Genomic DNA, 27,767 nt, shown 5'->3' with positions numbered 1-27,767 from the left:
CATTACCGCCCCCAACTGGACTAAATCCATTATAAATCCATTATACTGTAATACTACAAAATAAAATAAAAATATATTTATAAATATACATATTTATATATACACACAAAAATAACACCCTTCAAACTAACCCTACCTTCAAACTTAAAAAAAACACTGCCCCATTCCACTACTTTGACTCTCTACTACTGCACATAATGGAGAGGTACGATATAAATATATACTTTTTTCGGTTTGAACCAGTTCAGAATTTTATTTTGCTGGTCGGAACAGTGGAATGGAATGAAAAAAATAATGCTTCTGTTCAGAACAATGCTAACAATGTGAACGTCCTGGACGTCCTGCTCCTGCCAACGGGACACCACCCCTCAACACACCCTTGTAACTCTTTTGAAGTCAAAATCTTGTATACCCAAATACCACAGCTGCCACCGCAACATCCATTTTCAGTGATTTACGTTCCATTTCTGCGGTACAGTTGATAACCATTGCTATGAACGCTAAGAAGCCAACCTTACTGAAGCATATATCACTCGTTGGCCTATCCCTCTGTGCTGGCACAGATCTACTACTCACAGGGATCCTCTCAGGATCCATCACCCTTGACCCCTCCTCCTCTACTATCTTCACTCAGCATACGACACCTTCTGCACTACTCTGACTCTAGCCACCTCAACCTGCCTCTCTCGCACCGGACACTTCCAATCCCCAGCAACATGGGCACCCCTACAGTTGACACACACAATTTTATCCACCAAAACTAAACAACTCTCTATCCCATGCCCTCCTGCACACTTCCCACATCTTGGAATCTCCCTCCTACAAACTGCTGCAACATGACCGTAAACGTTGCACCTGAAACAGCGCAATGGATTCGGCACAAAAGCGCTAACAGGATAACTGATACATCCTAACATGACTTTGTAAAGACTCTGACTCAAAACTCAAAAAGGACTGACAGTGACTCCTCTGTTTCACCACCAGGTCTGCGTCGCACCAAACGGCGGCCGTCACAAACACCAGGAATCTTCAACTGCTCCACCACACTTAACGCTACCCCAGAAATCACCTTTCAATGGTGCCCTGTTCCTAAGAGCAAAGCAAGAAACAGATCTTGACCCAAGTTACGTGACACGGAGCGCCCGCTCCCTCTGGTCAGAAGAAACACAAACAAATATCACAAGTCCACTACAGGTTACCTTCACTAATTCAACTGCACCCAACTCCTTTCCCACCCACCCTGAAACCACAAATGGTTCTGCCAAAAGTCAAGGGTCCACTTTCTCCAGAAATGTCACTCCTACTGGAACAGATTCTTCTTTATCAGGTCCATCGATGCCAGGCTCTGGTTCTGAGCTCTTCACCACACCTTCCACCTCACTTAACTCGCCCTCATTCACTTCCATTTCACCTCCAGAACTCGGTCTGGCTCACTCGGTTTGCACTCGGCACCAATCTTCTTCAACACCCAATCTCCATTTTTATCGCCATCTTCCTCCAATTCAAATCCAACCTCTGCTTTCCTCATTCTCTTTGACCTCTTCTTCCTCTTCTTCCTCCTCAGAAATCCACCTCTCTGTGTCCCTGTCCCAATAATCCTCTTCTCCAGACTTTGCTTGCGGCCCGGTGGCATCCCGACTTAACTCCATCTCATAATCGTCCTGCTCACCTCAGAAACGTGTCTTTCTCTGAGCGGCGACATTTTGCGAGTATCTTCCCCTATCAGGTGAGTTCTGTCTGATCAACCCTTCTTTAGCTATTCTCTTTCTTTGCAGCTTTGTTTTCCTTCTGGTTCTTCTTCTGTGGGTTTTATGGGGGACTATAACCCAAGAAGGTGTATTGCCGCCACCAACTGGACGGGGTTGAGAAAACAACGTAAAAAAAAAAAATCCATACGTAATAGGGAAAACGAACTTAATCCACACAAATAAAATAGTACAGTGACGAAAACTAAAACAAAACTCCCACTTCTTCCTTCCTTCAAAACTCCATATCTCTCTTCTCAGGCTCTAGGGCCTGAGGGGGTGGTACGGCTTGTGACAATACTCCATGCAACTCCTCTGCCGAGAAATCTTTCAGTCCCAGGAACCGCTCTGCCGCATCCACAATGATATCTATTTTCCTGGACTTCCTCTCCACCTTGGAAGTGCCATTAATCACCATAGTTATAAAGTCCACAAAATCAACCTTCTCAAAGGAAAATTCCACCCAAAAACTATATTTTGGTATTAGTTTCATTAGTCCATTGTTGACATAGTCCCAAAAGTTTTTTGCTTGTCCAAGTTTTCAAGATATGCAACTTTCAAAATACAGAAATCATCCAAACACAGCATCATATGATGTAAAATGCATCATACAGGGATGATTTCTGTATTTTGAAAGTTTCATATCTTGAAAACTTGGAATAACAATGGATTAATTTTGGGTGGAGTTTTTCTTGAACCTTTAAAATCTCTGGGTCCTGCTGGTAAAAGGCAACCCCTGCAGCCTGCAGTGAAGGCCTATCCACCACCATGGACTCTTCAGGAGCACCATTCAAACCCTTTTAACCACTGCTGCATAGAAAATGCTCTGTACAACCCTGACTTAGGCCACCTCATTCTCTTTCACCCTTGTCGGGGCATTCCAAAGACGTGGCTTCATGGTTCCCACCACAATTGCAACATGTCACATTTTCATCACTTTTATAACACATTAAATGATATTTTCCACAACTTGGACATCTCGGCTTCTCCCTTCTGCAAACACTTGAAACATGACTAAAAGCTTTACAGTGATCACACTGCATTGGTCTTGGGATAGATGCTCTGACTCTGTAGTTAATATACCCCAACTGCACTTGAGTAGGGAGAGACTCCATATCAAAAAACAAAAGAACAGATAGACTTCACTTTTTCTTCATTCACCACACGATTCATCCGACGTGCATCAATAACTCCAGGAATATTTTACATCTCTTCAACATCGACTTCCCACGAGACACCAGATATTACCCCCTTGAGGGGTGCGCTGTTCCTAAGAGACACACGACACGTCGAACTTCTCAAATCGGGTGAGACTCAACACACGTTCCTTACAAAAAATCAAAACCAGCCCGCCTCTCGTGATCCTCACAGCCCTTCACTCTACCCAGCACTCTCTCCACCAGTTTGAATATATTAAATGGATTCCTCAAGATAAGTAATCCGATCAGTTGTTCCTTATTAACAAACCATACTCCTACAAGATAAGAAGGGACATTCTCATCACTGTACTCTACTTTGTTCCGTTTTCCATTCTTTTGGACAGTAGTCCAATTCTCCTTGATTCCACCGCCATTAGATTCAAGATCCACATCAGCGCGTCCTCTTCCACCATCCTTTCGAATCTATCCACGCGCCTCGACGGCTGAAACTTTGCCGTGTTTTAAGGGCTCGGAGTGATGTCACGCACCCAAGAAGCCTCAACCAAATCACCCAACAGATATGGATGACTTTGCCTCCAGGTATCCCACGAAAAGGAAATTTCGCACCCCGTTTCGAATACGCATCTCTCCTTCTCTCTTTCTTGAGGACGCAGGCCCAATCCCGAAGAGACACAAGACACGTCGAACTTCTCTCTAATCGGGTGAGACTCAACAACACGTTCCTTCTGATCCTCAGAAGTACAGAAAATCTGAACAAGCCCACCTCCACATCAGTGTCTTCAATGAAGTGTTTGCTGTCATTCAACCAGAGAGATGAGAGAGTGCAGCAGTAGCTAGTACTCATTTTCATGTAAATTGAGAAAGCACTAAACATCAGATTAATTCTGACAATTTGTTTCTGGCTATGTTGTTGCTACGGTGGCTCAAGAGGGACAAGCACTAAACATCTTAGCTAGATGTAAAATTGGGCAACAAAGACCTCCTCGGCAAAAACGTCTAAAATTAATCACAGATTTCTTGATTGATCTTAGATTAATTCTGACTATTTGTTTCTGGCTATGTTGTTGCTACGGTGGCTCAAGAGGGACAAACAACAGTAATATTAGGGAGTATGCAATCACAGATGTTTGCTTCGCCTAGCTGAGTTCTGCTAGGAGCAAACCTATGTATGCTGACGCCTTTAGTCTAAACGTCCACCTAGCCTATCAGAGGATGAGGTGATTGGTTGATCTCCACAAGTGCATAGGGCGTAGGGTCTACAGGTCGATTTGGGATTGGGCTGTAGCCTATCCTATGCAAACTAAGGTTGTGTAACAGAACTTTCCAAACATACTATAGGGTCATTCCACCTCAAAAGCACAAGAAAGTGAATTTCGACACCCACCATCTCAGATTGTTCTGAAATCATTTCTGAAATTAATAACAGATACGAGATACGAGTAGCATTCCTGAAACATTATTTTGTTGTAATATAATTTGATCTCTGAAATTAAGCTAATTGATTGTACTCAAATTGGCCATTTTAATTTGTAGGATTCAAATAATATTAAATAAATATTATATCCAATTTGGACAGAACTTATTCCTACCAATGAGTAAGACATGAGGAATCCCCAAAAAATGTCTAAAGCCACCCACGGATCCCCTACATCCCAAGCCAGTCCCACCCCAATAACCATTATAGAGTATCAATTGTCTATGTTTGACAAGTAGTATGAAGCTGTGGCTTGGAGTATTGCTTCTCCATACTATGTAAGGTATTCCCTGTGAATCTGGTGTTTTTTTTCCCTGTTCAGAGAAATTAGTCATTGAAGTCGCTTGCATTATTTACCATAAAGTAGTGTGAAAGTACCAGGTTTTGACCACTAGATGCTGCTGTTCCTGCTATGCCGCCAAATTATTTTATCAATTTTGCTGGTCTCTTGTGTTTATGAAATAGATTACAACATTTCATTTGCAACTTTGGGTAGAAAACAGCCCAGCTAGTCCATTACCTACCATCTAGACTCCTTTTCAATAGAAAGTGCAAACGTAACGGCACAACATTAAGTTCTTAACAGTCAAGTCATAACAATTTGAAAAAGCATTACATTTTCCTCTTATTTTTAAAAATATATTTGTTTGTTTGTTTGTTATATAAACAGAGGACAAGATAACACAGTCCCTTGGTTACAGAGTAAGCCTGTCCATTGGCTTGCACAGCCGACCCACCCGTGAGTAAGTTTGGGCTCTGACAGGGGTAGGACTAGGGCCAGGAGCTGGTAGAAACCTCACCCTCAGTTGGCTCAATGTCTCAATTCTGCGCCCCTTGCCCTTAGGCCTGGACTGTGATCCAGCTCATCTAGGCGAGTGTGTTCTGGTTTGTTGTCTGCTCTGCAGATCCACCCGATTGCGACGATAGAGGGAGCCACCAACATCCACCAGGTAAGAACGTGGTGCAACTCTCTGTTAGTCACGTGCCCAGCCTCCAAAGTTCTGTGGTGTCTCCCAGCAGCGGTTTCATCCTTATCGTTTCACCCACCTCCAGCTCTGTCGAGCAGTCCGGTCGTAGAAGCACTTAGCGAGCTGCTTTCTGTGGCGCAGTTCGTCCGTGACGCCAACCATGACGCAGGGCTCAAGTAGCTTGTTAGCTACGGGGATGGTCGTCTTCAGACGTCTGGACAGAAGGCGTTGCGCTGGGCAACGTTTTTTTTCGGTGGGTGTGTTCCTCCAAGATGGCTTTCCAGGGGTCGTTCCTGCCCTGCTTAACAGGTTTTTTGCAATGTTGACAGCTGACTCTGCCTTGCCATTTGCCTTTGGGTGTCTTGGAGAGGAGGTCACGTGGTCAAACTCCCATTCTGAGGCGAAACGCTTGAACTGTGCAGTGAATTGTGGGCCATTGTCCGTGAAGACCTTGTCAGGCTGGCCTTGCCTTGCAAACTGCGCCTTGCAGCGCTTTATGACCGTCTCTGCAGACAAGTCAGGGAGCAGTTCAATTTCCCAAAAGTCAGAGTAGTGGTCAACAACGAGAAGATAGTCCTTTTGTCTGTGGCTGTGGCTGAATAAGTCCATGCATGTGGGCAGTTCGTGCGACATCATGGTTTCCTTTTGCTGTTCTTGAGCGTACTCGTTGCATGTGGTACAGCTGCTGACAAAGTCTTTAATTTCTGATTGCATGTTTGGCCAGTATAATGTTTCATGCATGCGTCACCTCCAACGTGTATGTATGCTGGTAAGCATCTCTGGACGTAGTGATTTTGGGGATAATGACCTTCTGACCTCTGAACAAGATGCCATTTTTTGCACGCTGATCTCATCTCCAAAGGTCCCGTATTCTCTCACTGTGAAAGGTGTATCATCTTTCAGGTACGGGCAACCTGTGAGAACCATGGACTTCAGTGACTGTAGGTGTTCGTCCTTGTGTTGCCTGATCTGGGCTGGGCGGTGATCTGTGACGTTTAAGTACGTCTACCTGATTGATCTGTTGAACATCTTGTTGTTCCTGCTGTAGCGAACAGATGGCATGCCGCTGACAGGCAGTGCCTCTGCCTGTACATTGTGCTGTTGCCCAGCTCAGTGTGTCGCTGATGTACATCTCTGGTCCCGGCTTGTAGACAATCTTCAGGCTGTAGTTTTGCAGAGTCAAGAGCATGCTTTGAAGCCTCTTGGGCGCGTTGAGGAGAGGTTTACTGAATATGGCATTTAGTGGTTTGTGGTCAGTTTCAGCGGTGACCAGCTCTCGACCATATAAGTAGTGATGGAAGCGCTGGCAGGAGAAGACGATGCTGAGGCACTCTTTCTCAATTTGTGCATAGTTTTGTTTGGTGGGGGTGAGCGTTCTCGAGGCAAACGCAACGGGCTGGCCTTCCTGCATGAGGCAGCATCCAAGTCCACTTTGGCCGGAGTCGCTCTGGATTGTGACAGGCTTCATGATGTCATAGTAGAGCAACATTGGCATGGACGAAGCCAGAGATTTCTGCACTCCGGCCTTGTGTTTGGGTAGCCAGTGTCATTGTCGGTGTGTCTTTGTCCAGCAACCGGCGCAGAGGCTCACAGACTGCTGATAGGTGTGGCATGAACTTTGCAAGATAGTTTTGCAAAGCCGATGAGACGCTGTACTCCTTTTGCATCAGACGGGTTTGGCATGACGAGGATCGCTCTGACTTTGTCTGGGTCCGGCTTCAGGCCTTTGGACGAGAGAATGTGGCCATGAAAGTGGACGTCTTTCACCTTGAACTGCAGCTTCTTCAGGCCAAGGCGCAGCTTAACTGATCGGCAGCGCTCCATCAGTACCAGCAGTGTCACATCGTGGTCGCGTTCTGCTTCTTCGTCTGTGTCACCGCAGCCTACGATCAGGACATCATCAGCGATGGGTTCAGTGCCCAGCCAGTAACTCGTGCTGCTTGCGTTGGTATACCTCAGGCGCCACTGAGACACCAAACGGGAGCTTGAGCCAGCGTTTTCCGACCCCAGGGGGTCCAGAAGGTAGTCATGAAGCTGCTTTCTTTGTCCATCTTGCGTTGAAAGAATGCATCTCGGGCGTCCACCAAGGTGAAAATCCTGGCCCTTGGGAAGCTTTGTAGAGGCATCCTTCAGTGTCGGCATGATGTAGTGGGAGCGTTTCAGTGCTTGATTCAGATGCTTTGGGTCGATGCAGACCCTCAGCTTCTCTGTTACTGATCCAGTCAGTTGGTTCAGTCACAGATGTCATGTGGCCATCGGCCTCATACTTGTCCAGCTGGGCCTTCACAGCCACTTTCATTGCAATGGGCCACATTGCGAGGATCACACCGGACTGGAGTGACGCTCTCATCCAATTCAAAGTGTACCTCCCCAGGCACTGATTCAACAGGCCCGTTGAATACATCGTCATATCTGCTGAGTTGTTGTTCTTCGGACAGGGGTTCCATGCTGGACGTGCTCCACGGTGTGCAAGGTCATTTGGTACGGTGAACTGCGTCAGTCCCAGGCTTTTCGCATGTAGCGCCTGAGAGGAGAGGATGTTGACTGGTTTTCACGATCTCAAAACTCCAGCTTGTGTTTTTATGTCCCCAGAATAACACATTCGGTCTCAAAGATGCCCATAGAGCTCATTAGCTCTCCCGAGCACAGCTTTAGTCTAGTGTCGCTGGGCAAGAGATGTGTGTCGGGTGCCAGATTGATTTTGTCTTTGTGGCTCATTACGTTGCGCGTAGCACCGGAATCCAGTTGACATTGCTGCTGCTTGTTGTGTCATCGTAGTGTCACAAACCATTTCTTCGCCTCTTGAGTTTACAGCCCCAATGGATTCATTACATGTAAATGTCACTTTCACTGTTCTTCTCTGAACACTGAGTGACATCATCAACACAGTGAATCTTACCCTCACTCACCCTTCTTTTGCTTTTTGAGACACACTTTTGCAAAGTGATTATTAGTTCCACAAGCTCTGCATGGTTTTCCGTAGGCAGGGCAGTGCTTTTTTGCCTCGTGCGTGTGCATTTTCCACAGTATTTGCATGCTATGGGGCTGTCTGTGTTCTCCGTTCGTGGTGAATTACTCTGCCTCGATTGGTTTTGTCTGAATGTCTGCCATGCAAGAGTGTGAACAGTATCAGCGTCGGTGCGTGGGGTTTCGATTCCCATTGCTCTCATTCTCATGTCAGTGACTTTGGCAGTGCGGCACATTTCAATGGCAGTTACTAATGTTAAGTCAGTCCATCATTCAATCCCCCCGTATTCACAAGTAGCGAATCTTTCTCTCAAACGGGTTACAAAGTTGTATACAGACTCACCCTCTTCCTGTTTGCAGCTTCCAAAAAACGAACTGCTCGTAAATGACATTCCTGGCGGGTTTGAAGTAATCCTCCAATGCATCCAGTATAGCTTTTGCATCACTCTGTTGTCGTGCTGTGAGGGTGAGATTGTGCCGGTAGATATACCTGCATTCGCTGCCCATCAAGCTCCTCAGAGTTGCCGCTTGGACCTCGTTGGGTTTCTCATGTACAGTTGAAGTCGGAAGTTTACATACACTTAGGTTGGAGTCATTAAAAATCGTTTTTTCAACCACTCCACACATTTCTTGTTAACAAACTATAGTTTTGGCAAGTCGGTTAGGACATCTACTTTGTGCATGACACAAGTAATTTTTCCAACAATTGTTTACAGACAGTTTATTTCACTTATAATTCACTGTATCACAATTCCAGTGGGTCAGAAGTTTACATAGACTAAGTTGACTTTAAACAGCTTGGAAAATTCCAGAAAATGATGTCATGGCTTTAGAAGCTTCTGATAGGCTAATTGACATCATTTGAGTCAATTGGAGGTGTACCTGTGGATGTATTTCAAGGCCTACCTTCAAACTCAGCTAAGACCTCAGAAATAAATGTGTAGACCTCCACAAGTCTGGTTCATCCTTGGGAGCAATTTCCAAACGCCTGAAGGTACCACGTTCATCTGTACAAACAATAGTACGCAAGTATAAACACCATGGGACCACTCTGCCGTCATACCGCTTAGGAAGGAGACGCGTTCTGTCTCCTAGCCTAGAGATGAACATACTTTGGTGCGAGAATAGAACTGTTTGGCCATAATGACCATCGTTATGTTTGGAGGAAAAAGGGGGAACTTGCAAGCCAAAGAACACCATCCCAACCGTGAAGCACGGGGGTGGCAGCATCATGCTGTGGGGATGCTTTGCTGCAGGAGGGACTGGTGCACTTCACAAAATAGATGGCATTATGAGGAAGGAAAATTATGTGGATATATTGAAGCAACATCTCAAGACATCAGTCAGGAAGTTAAAGCTTGATCGCAAATGGGTCTTCCAAATGGACAATGACCCCAAGCATACTTCCAAAGTTGTGGCAAAATGGCTTAAGGAAAATAAAGTCAAGGTATTGGAGTGGCCATCACAAAGCCCTGACCTCAATCCTATAGAAAATTTGTGGGCAGAACTGAAAAAGCGTGTGCGAGCAAGGAGGCCTACAAATCTGACTCAGTTACACCAGCTCTGTCAGGAGGAATGGGTCAAAATTCACCCAACTTATTGTGGGAAGCTTGTGGAAGGCTACCCGAAACGTTTGACCCAAGTTAAACAATTTAAAGGCAATGTTACCAAATACTAATTGAGTGTGTGTAAACTTCTGACCCACTGGGAATGTGATGAAAGAAATAAAAGCTGAAATAAATCATTCTCTCTACTATTATTCTGACATTTCACATTTAAAAAATAAAGTGGTGATCCTAACTGACCTAAGACAGGGATTGTTACTAGGATTAAATGTCAGGAATTGTGAAAAACTGAATTTAAATGTATTCGGCTAAGGTGTATGTAAACTTCCGACTTCAACTGTAGACCGGTCGCCAGTGCATAGTCCTCAAATTCATCCCTGAAGTTGTCCCAATTAGTATTCCAGTCCCCTGTGAGAACCATGGGATTTGGTGGCGGAATGTTCGCTGCCATAGCGATGGAATATGAGATCTCTTTGCCTTCAGCCATCGAGGTAGGTAGTGATGCTGGCTAGTCAGTGTTGTGACTAATGTTAGCAGTAGGAAACGGCGTGTGTTCGCATATGGAACGTAACTGTGCCTATACTGTACTTAGCTACAAAAAAAAAAAACATGTGGTTTTCAAGCCACTTCTGATAACATTGCATTCATTCAGTATGATATGTTGGATTAAAGAATAAAGACAGACACAAATGTCAAGTTCAATAGCCTTGTTCAAGCATTCTACAAGTCCCTACGTACGGAGTCCGGGGAACAGCCCAGCTAGTCGATTACCTATCAACAGTGAATAGTTGACTCAAAGAGAGAGAAAGATAATAGTTGAACAGTTTTGAACAACTACATTTCTTCAAAAATAGAGAGAGAGAGAGAGAGAGAGAGAGAGAGAGAGAGAGAGAGAGAGAGAGAGAGAGAGAGAGAGAGAGAGAGAGAGAGAGAGAGAGAGAGAGAGAGAGAGAGAGAGAGAGAGAGAGAGAGAGAGAGAGAGAGAGAGATTATTTTTTTCCACTTTCACTTAGCTAGGTAATGCAGCTAGCTAGTTTAACCTACTCAAACACTTGGCTCAAATAGAGAGGGATGCTATGTTAGCTAGCTGGCTATGACTATCCAACACTGGAACTCTTCCAGCTCAAGGTAAGCTTTTGGTTTTATTCATTTATTGTCACCGGGGCCCGCCGGTCTAACTTCTAAACTGCTTGCTGACTGTACACTGTACTGCGTGATTGTAGCGGGTTTACTAACGCGTTACTTCTAGTAGCTATGTTGTTGACTTGACTTTAGCGGTTTGCGGTTATGATATGAAGGTTTGGCTTGGAACGTTTTTTCGCCTGGTCACAGACAGCTGATGTGTTGTGCACTGAAGTCCACAGGCGAAAGGAAACTGTGAGAGGAGAAGAGCGCATAGACGCGAGAAGGAATTATACAACAAGCAAATTGATCATGCTGTTGGTATGTGGCAGCTATGAAAGTGAACTGTGTTTGCGTGTGATCAGGGGTGCATTCATTCCGCCGATTCTGTTAAAAAAACTTTTCTTAAATGGAAGCAAACGGAACAAAATCAGGATAAACATACCAGAATTTGTCCAATAGAAGCTCTTGTTTGCAACTGTTGGACTAGTGATTACACCCTAGATCCGCTAGATGCAGGCAAGAGTGTGCAAGGCGGTATTGAATGTGTCACTGTCTGTCTCCTTGATTACTCAAATGTATCTCGACCTGTGTGCACCTACGTTGTAAACTTTCATTCGTAGGCTAGGTTGTGGCAACCTCATGATGGGGTATAGGGAACATTCTAGTATCATGTAGTAAGTAGCCTAAACTTATCCATGTTACATTGAGCTGGGTGAATGGAATATGAATGACATTCATCCAATATGCTGTAATAGAAATAAGGCCATGCTCATAAAAAATGTACATATAAAATGTGTCCTCCCTCATGTTAAACGGCACCGACCGCCACTGGAGGTTATAGGCCTGAGTCCTGCAGATAATGGGATGTTGGGAAAGCCCTGGAATGGAAGGGTGTGTCCGAGTTACCATACGGCCTATAGCCTATAATTTACAAGTCAGACTGCAGACCTTAGGGGTCAGTGACTGAGTGACATCAGCTTCAGCTTTACATCTCATCTGGGATTCATTCCTGCCCAGTTGCAGAACTTTCTAGACACACCCTAACAGCTGCACTTCGGTGGTCAATGTCTATTTGGGATATTTATTCGCGCTGTCATGTCCATGGGCGTGGTGCTGTCGCTGAATAGTAGCCTAGACTAAATAATAATCCAAAAGTAACCCGTATGACAGATTGACAGTGGCCCTGTCCTAAGTGACTGTTCGGATGACATCATCATACCCGTGGGACCACGGAGGGCGCGCGCACTGCAAATCAACACTGCCTCTGCGCACATACGAGCGCTATGGCTCTGACTTTTTATAGGGAACAGGTTGCTGGAACACACAAACGCGAGAAATAGCTTGTTATCAGCCTTCATTATCTGGTTGCTGCGTTTCTTCTTTTGAGGTAGGCTACAGCAGTCTGCGAAGGAGATGTGTCGATAGAAACCCATGGCAGAGATTCTAGAATCATGATTATATGAGGAAAAGGAGAGTCGGATGCACGCACGACCGAATCCACCGTCACGGAAAGACTGGAAAAATATAATATATAGGCTGTAACTCACGAGCGAGGTGCCAGGCGGGCACCAGTGTTGCCTAGCGCCAGGCTACTTTGCGCCACAATAAGAAAACAGGGGATGCACGAAAACAGTGAAGACAACGGGTGCACGATGCAGGACTGAATCGATATATTTCCCCTAGAATAACCAGACAGACGTTGGGTCGACTTGGCTATCATTTCAGTGTAAAGCGCGTCGAATAAGTAGTCAAATTTATTATCGAGAAGATGAGTGTAAGCCAAACTGGGTATGATGGCATTTCTAGAGTGGATGGTGGCACGGTAACGGGCGGCCTCAACATCAGTGGTACCCCGAAGCTGCAACAGTGCGCTCAGCCTCCCGGTAATCGACCCAGGGATGCCCGCTTCCAGCAACACGGCGGGCGGCAGCACCAGCACGGTAGCACGGCTGTCAAACCGCCTAATTCCGAACGGTCCGAACCCGCGGACGTTGTGAAGCGCGCCATTGACTTCAAGACTCAAGGCACCCAGTGCTACAAGGATAAGAAGTACCGGGAAGCGATTGGCAAGTACCACCGTGCTTTATTAGAGATGAAGGGGTTGTGCCGGGTGCTGGGAGACCCCGATGCCAGCTCTAAGTCTCCTTCCTCGGTGCTGCCTACTATGAGCAAGTCAGACAGCCTGACAGACGAGCAGAAAGGTGCCATGGAGAACGCCGAGCTGGAATGTTACAACAGTCTGGCAGGTATGTGATCATCATTACATGATTTTTCTATTGTCTTTATATAAAGAAATTATGGTTCTGTGTAGGCCCACATATTATAGACTGCAGACCTAATGGTTTATGAATGCTTTACAACATCATCACCACCATCAACATCAACATCATCATCACCAACATCATCATCAACATCATCATCATCATGTCCATCATCATCATGTCCATTGTCCACCCCGCCATGGTTAATTGTAGGCCTATTCTAACGTTAAACGTGGTTGAAAGATCATCTCTGAATATGCACCTGCGCTGCCTGATATTCTGCCAGCGTTTCCAAATGCCTCTGCTTAGAATTGTATTAAGGCCTGCTGTCAAGTTTAGGCATGAAGATTGACAAGATCGACGGTTACATTTATACCGTTTGTAGCCAGTTAGACCGAATTCCTGTTTGGCCAAATTGAAATGAATTGTCTCAATTCTTGTTTTAATACAGTAGTGGTGCGTGGGTAGAATCACTGGGGAAGCCAAGCCAGGGAAAAAAAAAACACATTGCTACCTGTGTTGTGATAATTGCGTTGTTTGCTCTATAACCTGTTAGTTCATATGCCTTGACACCGTGACCTAAAGGCCGAGACAATAAGAAGACACAGTGGCAGAATAAATTCAACCACACCTTTTTGTTTCATCACAACAAAACCCTAGAGCAACATCTGTCCGGTGAAGTCCGCAAAACATACAGCATGTCAACAAACAGTTACATGACCTACAGCGCGGCCAAGGAAGTTAATTCTTCAGACGTTTTCGGACTACTAAACAACTACTGACTTAGAACCCGGAGACTTACGGCAAGTCGCAAAGAAAACAGGCGCTGCCTCCACCGTTCTGACATCATAATCACCGATGCTTAGTCTAATACAGTGACGACTAAAATATCTATTTAGTCCAATCAACATAAGCTAAATATGTGGCTGTCCATGTTACTAATTTCTGTGTGTGTGTGCAAGTAGAAAATACATGTTGACTCACCCTACTTGTAGAAAAATGCCATCCTACTCTTAAATGTTATAACACTAGTTTTTGTTGTCCAAGGCTACCTGGCTAAAATGCTTGTATGCTAGCCTAACTTCCTTTCATGGGCAACAATGCGCCAGGTCAGCTAGTTAACATTAGCCTACTACATCTAGCTACATGTTTAACTTCAATCCTCTCAGGCCAGGGGGCACAATGTATGAATTTATGGTTGGATCAGAATCGCAGTTATAATCATTGGCCAGTACGGAGAATTAAGTAAAACAAACCACAAGTCCAAATCCCTATCTCCAGCCATGGCTAATTTAGGAAAGGGCCAATTTTAGCTAGCTATCTATCTACCGGAGGACAATAACACAACGAGATGCAACAATTCAAAATGTTTCTGTAAATAACGTTTGGCTTTTGATGTGATTGGTGTGAAGCCAAATCCAAACTGGCTTCCCTTGATATTTTTATTTGGTGCACCAGGACTATTCCCAGCTGAGCTCGCTCAGTTTAGCTCAAAGCTGATTGGCTATTATTTTATACTTTTTTTTATCAAGGGAGACCAAATGCTCCACTGGCTTCCCTTGCATTCAACGCTACGGGCGACAATGGTGTCATACTCTTTCTGACCACACAGCATCAGATAGATGGGCTACACATACAGAGACAGAGGGGGCGCTGTTTCGTTTGGATGCTTTTCTCCGGTGATAAACGTTCAGCCTCTTGCGAATTGATGGACATTATGAAACACAGAGAGACAAAATACATTATTTTGTATGCTTTTTTTCCCTTGGTCAATTTCTTTGGGGGAAGCCTGGCTTCCCTTGGCATCCACTGTGTCTTTATCTCCTCCCAGCGTGCCTGTTGCAGATGGAGCTGGTCAACTATGAGCGTGTGAAGGAGTATTGTCTGAAGGTGCTGCGTAAGGAAGGGGACCACTTCAAGGCTCTGTACCGCTCTGGGGTGGCCTATTATCACCTAGGAGACTTCCACAAGGCCCTGCACTACCTCAAGGAGTCCCACAAACAGCAGCCAACAGGTGAGGATTAGGCCAGCTAGTCTGCTACCCCCTATGCACATTTCATATATTATTCAATTTGATACATAATAATATAATAATAATAATATGCCATTTAGCAGACGCTTTTATCCAAAGCGACTTACAATCATGCGTGCATACATTTTTTGTGTGTGGGGGGTCCCGGGGATCGAACCCACTACCTTGGCGTTACAAGCGCCGTGCTCTACCAGCTGAGCTACAGAGGACCACATCATTTTGAAAAAAAATATATGTGTTTCTTTGGAATTCGAAAAAGCTTCTTTCTTTACAGAGGTATAGTTGAGACGGGTACATTCTGTTGAGGCGATCAATAATTATAATGGAATTGAGCATGGAATTCATTTGACAGTGACCTCAAATTTACCTGGATGTCAGCAAAGCAATTGGATGGCATTTTGGCTCCCCCCCCCCCCCCCCCCCCCCCCAACCAGATTGATAGATTTAAAACCTATAACTCAACTGGCAAGAGTTGACCCCTAACAACTCAGGGGTTTTTAATCAACATTTATAACTCAGTTGATGTAATGTAAGTAAGCATTTCACTGTAATGTCTGCACCTGTTGTATTCGGTGCATGTGACCAATACAATTTGATTAGATTAGATTTGATGTTTCCTTTCCTGCGGTAAAGCATAATTTTTCTGTCTTTTGTATTCCAGACACCAACGTTCTCCGTTACATTCAGCTGACTGAGATGAAAATCCGTCGTTCTGCCCAGAGGGAGAAGAAAGAGGCCACATAAACAACCAACTCGCTGTCTGTTTGATAACTAAGGCTTTGTCCCAGATGGCACCCTATTCACTATGCATTGCACTTAGGGCTCTGGTCAAAAAAGGAGTGCACTGCATAGGGAATAGGGTGACATTTTGGGACGTAACACACCTAACTTTTCACTCAACGTCAATTTGTACTTTCTTCATGCGCAACTCAGACCTACCACACACCACGATACAGGGTCATGGTGTTTTAAAGGATTTATATACAGTGAGGGGGAAAAAAGTATTTGAGCCCCTGCTGATTTTGTAAGTTTGCCCACTGACAAAGAAATGATCAGTCTATAATTTTAACGGTAGGTTTATTTGAACAGTGAGAGACAGAATAACAACGACAAAAATCCAGAAAAACGCATGTCAAAAATGTTATAAATTGATTTGCATTTTAATGAGGGAAATAAGTATTTCACCCCCTCTCAATCAGAAAGATTTCTGGCTCCCAGGTGTCTTTTATACAGGTAACGAGCTGAGATTAGGAGCACACTCTTAAAGGGAGTGCTCCTAATCTCAGTTTGTTACCTGTATAAAAGACACCTGTCCACAGAAGCAATCAATCAATCAGATTCCAAACTCTCCACCATGGCCAAGACCAAAGAGCTCTCCAAAGATGTCAGGGACAAGATTGTAGATCTACACAGGGCTGGAATGGGCTACAAGACCATCGCCAAGCAGCTTGGTGAGAAGGTGACAACAGTTGGTGCGATTATTCGCAAATGGAAGAAACACAAAATAACTGTCAATCTCTCTCGGCCTGGGACTCCATGCAAGATCTCACCTCATGGAGTTGCAATGATCATGAGAACGGTGAGGAATCAGCCCAGAACTACACAGGAGGATCTTGTCAATGATCTCAAGGCAGCTGGGACCATAGTTACCAAGAAAACAATTGGTAACACACTACGCCGTGAAGAACTGAAATCCTGCAGCGCCCGCAAGGTCCTCCTGCTCAAGAAAGCACATATACAGGGCCGTATGAAGTTCAGAAGAGAACTGGGTGAAAGTGTTGTGGTCAGATTTGACCAAAATCGAGCTCTTTGGCATCAACTCAACTCGCCGTGTTTGGAGGAGGAGGAATGCTGCCTATGACCCCAAGAACACCATCCCCACCGTCAAACATGGAGGTGGAAACATTATGCTTTGGGGGTGTTTTTCTGCTAAGGGGACAGGACAACTGCACCGCATCAAAGGGACGATGGACGGGGCCATGTACCGTCAAATCTTGGGTGAGAACCTCCTTCCCTCAGCCAGGGCATTGAAAATGGGTCGTGGGTGGGTATTCCAGCATGACAATGACCCAAAACACACGGTCAAGGCAACAAAGGAGTGGCTCAAGAAGAAGCACATTAAGGTCCTGGAGTGGCCTAGCCAGTCTCCAGACCTTAATCCCATAGAAAATCTGTGGAGGGAGCTGAAGGTTCGAGTTGCCAAATGTCAGCCTGGAAACCTTAATGACTTGGAAAAGATCTGCAAAGAGGAGTGGGACAAAATCCCTCCTGAGATGTGTGCAAACCTGGTGGCCAACTACAAGAAACGTCTGACCTCTGTGATTGCCAACAAGGGTTTTGCCACCAAGTACTAAGTCATGTTTTGCAGAGGGGTCAAATACTTATTTCCCTCATTAAAATGCAAATCAATTTATAACATTTTTGACATGCGTCTTTCTGGCTTTTTTTGATGTTATTCTGTCTCTCACTGTTCAAATAAACCTACCATTAAAATTATAGACTGATCATGTCTTTGTCAGTGGGCAAGCGTATGTCACGATCGTCGGATATAGAGGACCAAGGCGCAGCGTGGAAGGTGAACATACTTATTTATTAAATGATACACGAACAAAACAACAAATCGATACGTGACGTCCACAGGTGCAAAACACAAACCAACACGGAACAAGATCCAACAAACACTGTGGGAAAAACCACCTGACTAAATATGGTTCCCAATCAGAGACAACCAGCAACAGCTGATACTCGTTGCCTCTGATTGAGAACCACTCTGGCCAACATAGATATACAAAAACTAGACTAGACACAACGAGCACAAAACATAAACTCTACACACCCTGGCTCAACATAACAGAGTCCCCAGAGCCAGGGCGTGACAGTACCCCCCCCTAAAGGCGCGGACTGCGACCGCGCCTAAACATCACCGAACAGGGGAGGGCTGGGTGGGCATTCCTCCTCGGAGGCGGTTCCGGCTCCGGGCTTGACCACCACCCTCTACTAACCCCCCCGTAGTGCCCCTGGTCTGGTCTAGCCCCACTGGCTGGAGCTGGACTGGACTTCGGTGGAGCGGATTGCTCCGGTGTGGAGCAGCTGACCGGTACCTGACCAGGCACCGGTGAAACGGGCATGGGCTGGCGATGCGCACCACAGGTTTGGTGCGGGGAGCAGGAACAGGCCGGACCAGGCTGGCGACGCGCACCATTGGCTTGGTGCGGGGAGCAGGAACAGGCCGGGCCGGGCTGGCGACGCGCACCACTAGCTTGGTGCGGGGAGCAGGAACAGGCCGGACCGGGCTGGCGATGCGCACCACAGGTTTGGTGCGGGGAGCAGGAACGGGCCGGACCGGGCTGGCGACGCGCACCATTGGCTTGGTGCGGGGAGCAGGAACAGGCCGGGCCGGGCTGGCGACGCGCACCATAGGCTTGGTGCGAGGGGCAGGAACAGGCCGGGCCGGGCTGGCGACGCGCACCATAGGCTTGGCGCGATGGACAGGAACAGGCCGGACCGTACTGGGAACACACACCACTGGCCTTACACGGGGATCAGGAACGGGCCGGACCGGACTGGCAACACACTTCAGTACCTCTCGCCGTGCCTCTACATTTTCCTTCCCTCTATACACCAATGGCTCCCGTAACCCGGTGGCCTTCTCTCCTCGTCCACCAACTCGCCCCTTATCTGCCTCCAGTGGCCCCGTCGTCCCTGCCATGTGCCCCCCCCCTAAAAATGTATTGGGGGTGCCCCTCGCCTGTCCGACGACTGCCCGGTTGGCGCCGCTTCTCCTCTCCTGCCTGGGCACGCTGCTTGGTCCTGTATTGGTGGGATCTTCCGCCACGATCGTCGGATATAGAGGACCAAGGCGCAGCGTGGAAGGTGAACATACTTATTTATTAAATGATACACGAACAAAACAACAAATCGATATGTGACGTCCACAGGTGCAAAACACAAACCAACACGGAACAAGATCCCACAAACACTGTGGGAAAAACCACCTGACTAAATATGGTTCCCCAATCAGAGACAACCAGCAACAGCTGATACTCGTTGCCTCTGATTGAGAACCACTCTGGCCAACATAGATATACAAAAACTAGACTAGACACAACGAGCACAAAACATAAACTCTACACACCCTGGCTTAACTTATAAGAGTCCCTAGAGCCAGGGCGTGACAGCGTACAAAATCAGCAGGGGATCAAATACTTTTTTCCCCCTCACTGTAGATCTGCTTTAGCCTTGCACCGCCACTTTATCCATCTTCTTATGAGTAAATGTCAACTATTGTTTACAGATACAGAATATACTATATAGTGTATGCAGATACAGAATATACTATATTTTGTATACGGATACATACAACTGAAATGGTGCAGCTGCCAGCCTTTTTGGCGACCATCTCCAAAGTTTATGTGCAGACATTACAAAGTTGCTGAAGGTGATATATAGTTGGATATGCACTTCACTGCCAGTCCAAAGAGTAGATAAGGGTAACAACACTTCTGATGGAAGTCAAAGTAACAGATTCCACTGAATGAAGCACGTGGCCTGTGACTGGCTAAGTTAGCGCCTGCCTTCCTTCCTTCCTTCCCTCCCACACACAACATGTAACACCTCCCGCTGTCAGCCCAGGATTCAATCCAATCGCGCTTTGTCCGCTATGCATGTTTTAAAAGGCGATGTGTCTGCGTTCACGGAGATCGCGTTCACGATAAACGCTTTATATGTCGGCTTAATCTGAAATGATCTTCAAATGACGGATTGAATCCCGGCCTTAGAAATTGAGCCAAAACCAAAACTTGTGTTCTGTCTTTATAGATTATTGAGATTTGTACATTTTTGGCAAGACGTGTTGATAATAACTATTACCTATGATAGATCTATGAAGACTCTATTTAGAGAATAAAAATAAAAAAAATGGTTATAAGGGCACATACACTGACCAAAAATATAAACGCAACATGTAAAGTGTTGGTCCCATGTTTCATGAGCTGAAATAAAAGATCCCCGAAATTTTCCAAACGCACAAAAAGCTTATTTCTCTAAATGTTTGTGCACAAATTTGTTTACATCCCTGTTAGTGAACATTTCTCATTTGCCAAGATAATCCATCCACCTGACAGGTGTGGCAGATAAAGAAACTGATTAAACAGCAGGATCATTACACAGGTGCACCTTGTTCTGGGGACAGTAAAAGGCCACTCTAAAATGTGCAGTTTTATCACACAACACAATGCCACAGATGTCTCAAGTTTTGAGGGAGCGTGCAGTTGCCATGCTGACTGCAGGAATGTCCACCAGAGCTGTTGCCAGAGAATTTAATGTTAATTTCTAATTTTCGTTTTATAGAATTTGGCAGTACGTCCAACCGGCCTCACAACTGCAGACCACATTTATGGCGTCGTGTGGGCGAGTGGTTTGCTGATGTCAACGTTGTGAACAGAGTGCCCCATGGTGGCGGTGGGGTTATGGTCTGGGCAGGCATAAGCTACAGACAACGAACACAATTGCATTTTAATGATGGCAATTTAAATGCACAGAAATACCGTGACGAGATCCTGAGGTCCATTGTGAGGCCCATTTTTTAAAAGATATCTGTGACCAACAGATGCAAATCTGTATTCCCAGTTATGAGAAATCCATAGATTAGGGCCTAATGAATTTATTCCAATTGACTGATTTCCTCATATGAACTCAGTCAAATCTTTGAAATTGTTGCATGTTGCGTTATATTTTTGTTCAGTATGTTTGCTAATTACAAGCTCATTGTTATGACACTTTATCAGAAAATATAAAAAGAGTAGCTTACTTTATAAAAGAAAATGCTTTAAGTATGTTTTAATTGTATAAAAGCAAAGCTAAATGTGTTTTGTTTGTAAATGCAAGCAGGGGTATTCCATCCACAAGAGTATCTTTAAGAAATCCTCTGTTTACTGTTACATTATGTGTCTAATAAAGGTGTTATAAATATATTTATGATTACAGTAATTTGTATTGCACATACCTCACCATCAAATCTTAAACAATTAAAAGCACATACCAACCAATCAAATTTCAATGTCAGAATAAATACATTTTTCCCATGGCATGGGCTCTCTCAAAATACTTGGGGAATAGGGCGCTAGATAGGGAATAGGGTGCTAGATAGGGAATAGGGCGCTAGATAGGGAATAGGGCGCTAGATAGGGAATAGGGCACTAGATAGGGAATAGGGCGCTAGATAGGGAATAGGGCGCTAGATAGGGAATAGGGCACTAGATAGGGAATAGGGCGCTAGATTGGGAATAGGGCACTAGATAGGGAATATGGTGCTAGATAGGGAATAGGGCGCTAGATAGGGAATAGGGCACTAGATAGGGAATAGGGCACTAGATAGGGAATAGGGCGCTAGATAGGGAATAGGGCGCTAGATAGGGAATAGGGCACTAGATAGGGAATAGGGCGCTAGATAGGGAATAGGGCACTAGATAGGGAATATGGTGCTAGATAGGGAATAGGGCGCTAGATAGGGAATAGGGCACTAGATAGGGAATAGGGTGCAAATCAATTTATAACATTTTTGACATGCGTTTTTCTGGATTTTTTTGTTGTTATTCTGTCTCTCACTGTTCAAATAAACCTACCATTAAAATTATAGACTGATAATTTCTTTGTCAGTGGTCAAACGTACAAAATCAGCAGGGGATCAAATACTTGTTTCCCTCACTGTTTAGCCTAAACCCTTATATGAGGATTAGGCTGAATTCAGTTAATTCATGGGATACGTTTCAATAACAGAATACTTGAGTGAATTGGCTATTTGTTTACCGCGATCCTGGAATGCACTGCTATCTGTGCAGGTAAACAGCAACCTAAATGCCACAGTAAGCTCACGTGGTATGGGGATGCCCCTGTTTATCATGTGGGGTTGTGTACATTAACAGGGTGTGTCTGGGACTGACCCACATGAGCTGATGATGCTATTGGCTTATCAAAACAGACAATCAGAGGCAAGGGACCGGGCTAATCACAAACAACGGGCCAATGGGAGAGGAGAAACAGCCTACATTGACTGAAAGTAGCCAATAGGAAGGGGACAAATCCTGTCTAATAGGCTTGCGGTTAAGGGATCCTTCAGGGCTAACCCTTTGTACGCACACAAACACACACACACACACACACACACACGCACACACACACACACACACACGCACACACACACACACACACACACACACACACACACACACACACACACACACACACACACACACACACACACACACACACACACTCTCATTGTTGTCTGTCTTATTGTGTTTCTCCTAACGTTTCTCTTCACACTTAGAAAATACTTGGCTGACGACTGTGAGGTGTCATGTGCAACACAAGTGATTAATGCAATGTTATGCCCATGTTATGCCCATGTTATTACAATGTTATTACCATGTTATTACCATGTTATGCCCATGTTATTACCATGTTATGACCATGTTATGCCCATGTTATGCCCATGTTATTCCCATGTTATTACCATGTTATGCCCATGTTATGCCCATGTTATTACCATGTTATTACCATGTTATTACCATGTTATGCCCATGTTATTACCATGTTATTACCATGTTATTACCATGTTATGCCCATGTTATGCCCATGTTATTACCATGTTATGCCCATGTTATGCCCATGTTATTACCATGTTATGCCCATGTTATTCCCATGTTATGCCCATGTTATTACCATGTTATGCCCATGTTATGCCCATGTTATTACCATGTTATTACCATGTTATGCCCATGTTATTCCCATGTTAGGCCCATGTTATTACCATGTTATTACCATGTTATTACCATGTTATTCCCATGTTATTACCATGTTATTACCATGTTATGCCCATGTTATTACATGTTATTACCATGTTATGCCCATGTTATTACCGTGTTATTACCATGTTATTACCATGTCACATTTAGAAACTTGCTCTTACTGTAGCTAGACTTGAGGTCTCTGATGGGGACGATGGAGGTAGTGCCAGGGTGCATGGTGGGATACGTTTCCCTGACAGGGCTCGGTTCAGCGGTCCTGCCCGGGCACGGTGTCGGCTCCTGGAGACACACCTGTTAAATCAATCAGTCAATCAGTCAGGCAATCAATCAATCAGTCAATCAACAAGGGTACAGTACATAGTACCGATAGCAGCTGTAATGTGATGTAATGTGATGTAATGTAATGTGATGTAATTTATTTGTCACATGCGCCGAATACAACAGGTGTAGACCTTACTGTGAAATGCTTACTTACAAACCCTTAACCAACAAGGCAGTTCAAGAAGTAGAGTCAAGAAAATATGTACTAAATAAACTAAAGTTAAAAATTAAATAAAAAGTAACACAATGAAATTACATAACAATAACGAGGCTATATACAGGGGGTACCGGTACCGAGTCAATGCGCAGGGTACAGGTTAGTCCAGGTAATATGTACAGGTAGGTAGAGGTAAAGTGACTATGCATAGATAATAAACAGCGAGTAGCAGCAGTGTAAAAACAAAGGGGGGGAGATCAATGTAACACCTACTCATTCAAGGGGTTTTCTTTATTTTTATATTTTTTACATTGTAGAATAATAGTGAAGACATCAAAACTATGAAATAACACATATGGAATCATGTAGTAACCAAAAAAGTGTTAAACAAATCAAAATATATTTTATATTTGAGATTCTTCAAATAGCCACCCTTTGCCTTGATGACAGCTTTGATTTGTTTAACACTTTTTTGGGTTACTACATGATTCCATATGTGTTATTTCATAGTTTTGATGTCTTCACTATTATTCTACAATGTATAAAATAGTAAAAATAATGAAAAACCCTTGAATGAGGAGGTGTGTCCAAACTTTTGACTGCTACTGTAGGTCCTGGATGGTAGGAAGCTTGGCCCCAGTGATGTTCTGGGCTGTACGCACTACCCTCTGTAGCGCCTTACGGTCAGATGCCGAGCAGTTGCTATACCAGGCGGTGATGCAACCGGTCAGGATGCTCTCGATGGTGCAGCTGTAGAACTTTTTGAGGATCTGGGGACCCATGCCAAATCTTTTCAGTCTCCTGAGGGGAAAAAGGTGTTGTCGTGCCTTCTTCACGACTGTCTTGGTGTGTTTGGACCATGGTAGTTTGTTGGTGATGTGGACACCAAGGAACTTAAAACTCTCGACCCGCTCCACTACAGCCCCGTCGATGTTAATTTGGGCCTGTTCGGCACTCTTTTTCCTGTAGTCCACGATCATCTCCTTTGTCTTGCTCACATTGAGGGAGAGGTTGTTATCCTGGCACCACACTGCCAGGTCTCTGACCTTCTCCCTACAGGCTGTCTCATCGTTGTCGGTGATCAGGCCTACCACTGTTGTGTCATCAGCAAACTTAATGATGGTGTTGGAGTCGTGCTTGGCCACGCAGTCGTGGGTGAACAGGGAGTACTGGAGGGGACTAAGCACGCACCCCTAAGGGACCCCAGTGTTGAGGATCAGCGTCGCAGATGAGTTGTTGCCTACCCTTACCACCTGGGGACGGCCCATCAGGAAGTCCAGGATCCAGTTGCAGAGGGAGGTGTTAAGTCCCATGGTCCTTAGCTTAGTGATGAGCTTTGTGGGAACTATGGTGTTGAACACTGAGCTGTAGTCAATTAACAGCATTCTCACATAGGTGTTCCTTTTGTCCAGGTGGGAAAGGGCAGTGTGGAGTGTGATTGAGATCTGTGGATCTGTTGGGGCGGTATGAGAATTAGAGTGGGTCTAGGGTTTCTGGGATGATGGTGTTGATGTGAGCCATGACCAGCCTTTCAAAGCACTTCATGGCTACAGAAGTGAGTGCTACAGGGCGGTAGTCATTTAGGCATGTTACCTTCGCGTTCTTGGTTACATGGACTATGATGGTCTGCTTGAAACATGTAGGTAATACAGACTCGGTCAGGGAGAGGTTGAAAATGTCAGTGAATACACTTTCCAGTTGGTCCGCGCATGCTCTGAGTACACGCTCTGGTAATCCATCTGGCCCTGCGGCCTTGTGAATGTTGACCTGTTTAAAGTTCTTGCTCACGTCGGCTACGGAGAGCGTGATCACACAGTCGTCTGGAACAGCTGGTGCTCTCATGCATGCTTCAGTGTTGCTTGCCTCGAAGCGAGCATAAAGGGCATTTAGCTCGTCTGGTAGGCTTGCGTCACTGGGCAGCTTGCGGCTGGGTTTCCCTTTCTAGTCCGTAATAGTTTGCAAGCCCTGCCACATCCGACGAGCGTCAGAGACGGTTTAGTAGGATTCAATCTTAGTCAAGTATTGACACTTTGCCTGTTTGATGGTTCGTCTGAGGGCCATCCAGGATTTCTTATAATTGTCCGGATTAGTGTCCCGCTCCTTGAAAGCGCCAGCTCTAGCCTTTAGCTCGGTGCGGATGTTGCCTGTAATCCATGGCTTCTGGTTGGGGTATGTACGTACGGTCACTGTGGGGACGACGTCGTCGATGCACTTATTGATGAAGCCGGTGACTGAGGTGGTATACTCCTCAATGCCATCGGAGGAATCACGGAACATATTCCAGTCTGTGCCAGCAAAACAGTCCTGTAGCTTAGCATCTGCTTCATCTGACCACTTCCGTATTGAGCGAGTCACTGGTGCTTCCTGCTTTAGTTTTTGCTTGTAAGCAGGAATCAGGAGGATAGAATTATGGTCAGATTTGCCAAATGGAGGGCGAGGGAGAGCTTTGTACGCGTCTCTGTGTGTGGAGTAAAGTTGGTCTAGAGTTTTTTTCCCCTGGTTGCACATTTAACATGCTGGTAGAAATGAGGTAAAACGGATTTAAGTTTTCCTGCATTAAAGTCCCCAGCCACTAGGAGCGCTGCTTCTGGATGAGCATTTTCTTGTTTGCTTATGGCCTTATACAGCTCGTTGAGTGCGGTCTTAGTGCCACCATCGGTATGTGGTGGTAAATAGACAGCTACGAAAAATATAGATGAGAACTCTCTTGGTAGATAGTGTGATCTACAGCTTATCATGAGGTACTCTACCTCAGGCAAGCAATACCTCGAGACTTCTTTAATATTAGACATTGCGCACTAGCAGTTATTGACAAATAGACACACACCCCCTTCCCTCGTCTTACCAGACGTAGCTGCTCTGTCCTGCCGATGCACGGAAAACCCAGCCAGCTCTATATTATCCGTGTCGTCGTTCAGCCACGACTCGGTGAAACATAAGATATTACAGTTTTTTATGTCCCGTTGGTAGGATAGTCTCGACAGGAGATCATCGAGTTTGTTTTCCAGTGATTGCACGTTGACCAATAGAACCGATGGTAGTGGCGATTTACTCACTCGCCTACGAATCCTCACAAGGCACCCTGACCTTCTCCCTCTGTATCTCCGTCTTTTCTTCACGCCAATGACGGGGATTTGGGCCTGGTCTCCGGAAAGCTGTATATCCTTCGCGTCGGACTCATTAAAGAAAAAATCTTTGTCCAGTTCGAGGTTTATGAAAAGCGCAACATAAAAACTACTTGTGTTATTGTCATTATTGTGACGTGTATGTCTTCATCAACCCTGGTGAATGTCTTCATCAACCCAGGTGAATGTCTTCATCAACCCAGGCGAATGTCTTCATCAACCCAGGCGAATGTCTTCATCAACCCAGGTGAATGTCTTCATCAACCCAGGTATATGTCTTCATCAACCCAGGTGAATGTCTTCATCAACCCAGGTATATGTCTTCATCAACCCAGGCGAATGTCTTCATCAACCCAGGTGAATGTCTTCATCAACCCAGGAGAATGTCTTCATCAACCCAGGTATATGTCTTCATCAACCCAGGCAAATGTCTTCATCAACCCAGGTGAATGTCTTCATCAACCCAGGTATATGTCTTCATCAACCCAGGTGAATGTCTTCATCAACCCAGGTGAATGTCTTCATCAACCCAGGTGAATGTCTTCATCAACCCAGGGGAATGTCTTCATCAACCCAGGTGAATGTCTTCATCAACCCAGGTGAATGTCTTCATCAACCCAGGTGAATGTCTTCATCAACCCAGGTGAATGTTTATTGGGGCTCTATGGTCCATACAGTTGAAATGAAGATTCCTAACATGGCTGATATCCTCTACGGGATCGGTACGGGACGGTTGAGCTAACGTGCGCTAATGTGATTAGCATGACTGTTGTAAGTAACAGCACACTTTCCAGGACATAGACATGTCTTATATGGGCAGAAAGCTTAAATTCATGTTAATCTAACTGCACTGTCCAATTTACAGTAGCTATTACAGTTAAAAGATACAATGCTATTGTTTGAGGAGAGTGCACAACAACAAAAAACGTATCACGCCAACTGGTTTGATATATTGTTTTATTTTATTATTTTAGGCAAGTCAGTTAAGAACAAATTCTTATTTACAATGACGGCCTACACCGGCCAAACCCGGAAGACGCTGGGCCAATTGTGCGCCGC

The 27,767-nt window shown here is 45.1% G+C and overlaps 1 protein-coding gene across 1 annotated transcript; it reads left to right on the top strand.

The window, feature by feature from the left end:
* Window positions 1-12,772: 12,772 nt before the first annotated feature.
* ttc9 (tetratricopeptide repeat domain 9) lies at window positions 12,773-16,041 on the top strand (the record flags this gene model as incomplete). The annotated part of the gene is made up of 3 exons (XM_084144034.1): window positions 12,773-13,250; window positions 15,097-15,279; window positions 15,959-16,041. 3 exons carry the CDS (start codon window positions 12,773-12,775, stop codon window positions 16,039-16,041), a joined length of 744 nt encoding a protein of 247 aa, XP_084000160.1.
* Window positions 16,042-27,767: the final 11,726 nt, after the last annotated feature.

The sequence above is a fragment of the Coregonus lavaretus genome (assembly GCF_964263955.1).
Source record: "Coregonus lavaretus genome assembly, chromosome: 27".
Classification (NCBI taxonomy): domain Eukaryota; kingdom Metazoa; phylum Chordata; class Actinopteri; order Salmoniformes; family Salmonidae; genus Coregonus; species Coregonus lavaretus.
Note: the sequence above shows the minus strand (reverse complement) of the source record. Positions and strands in the feature narration are given on the sequence as shown.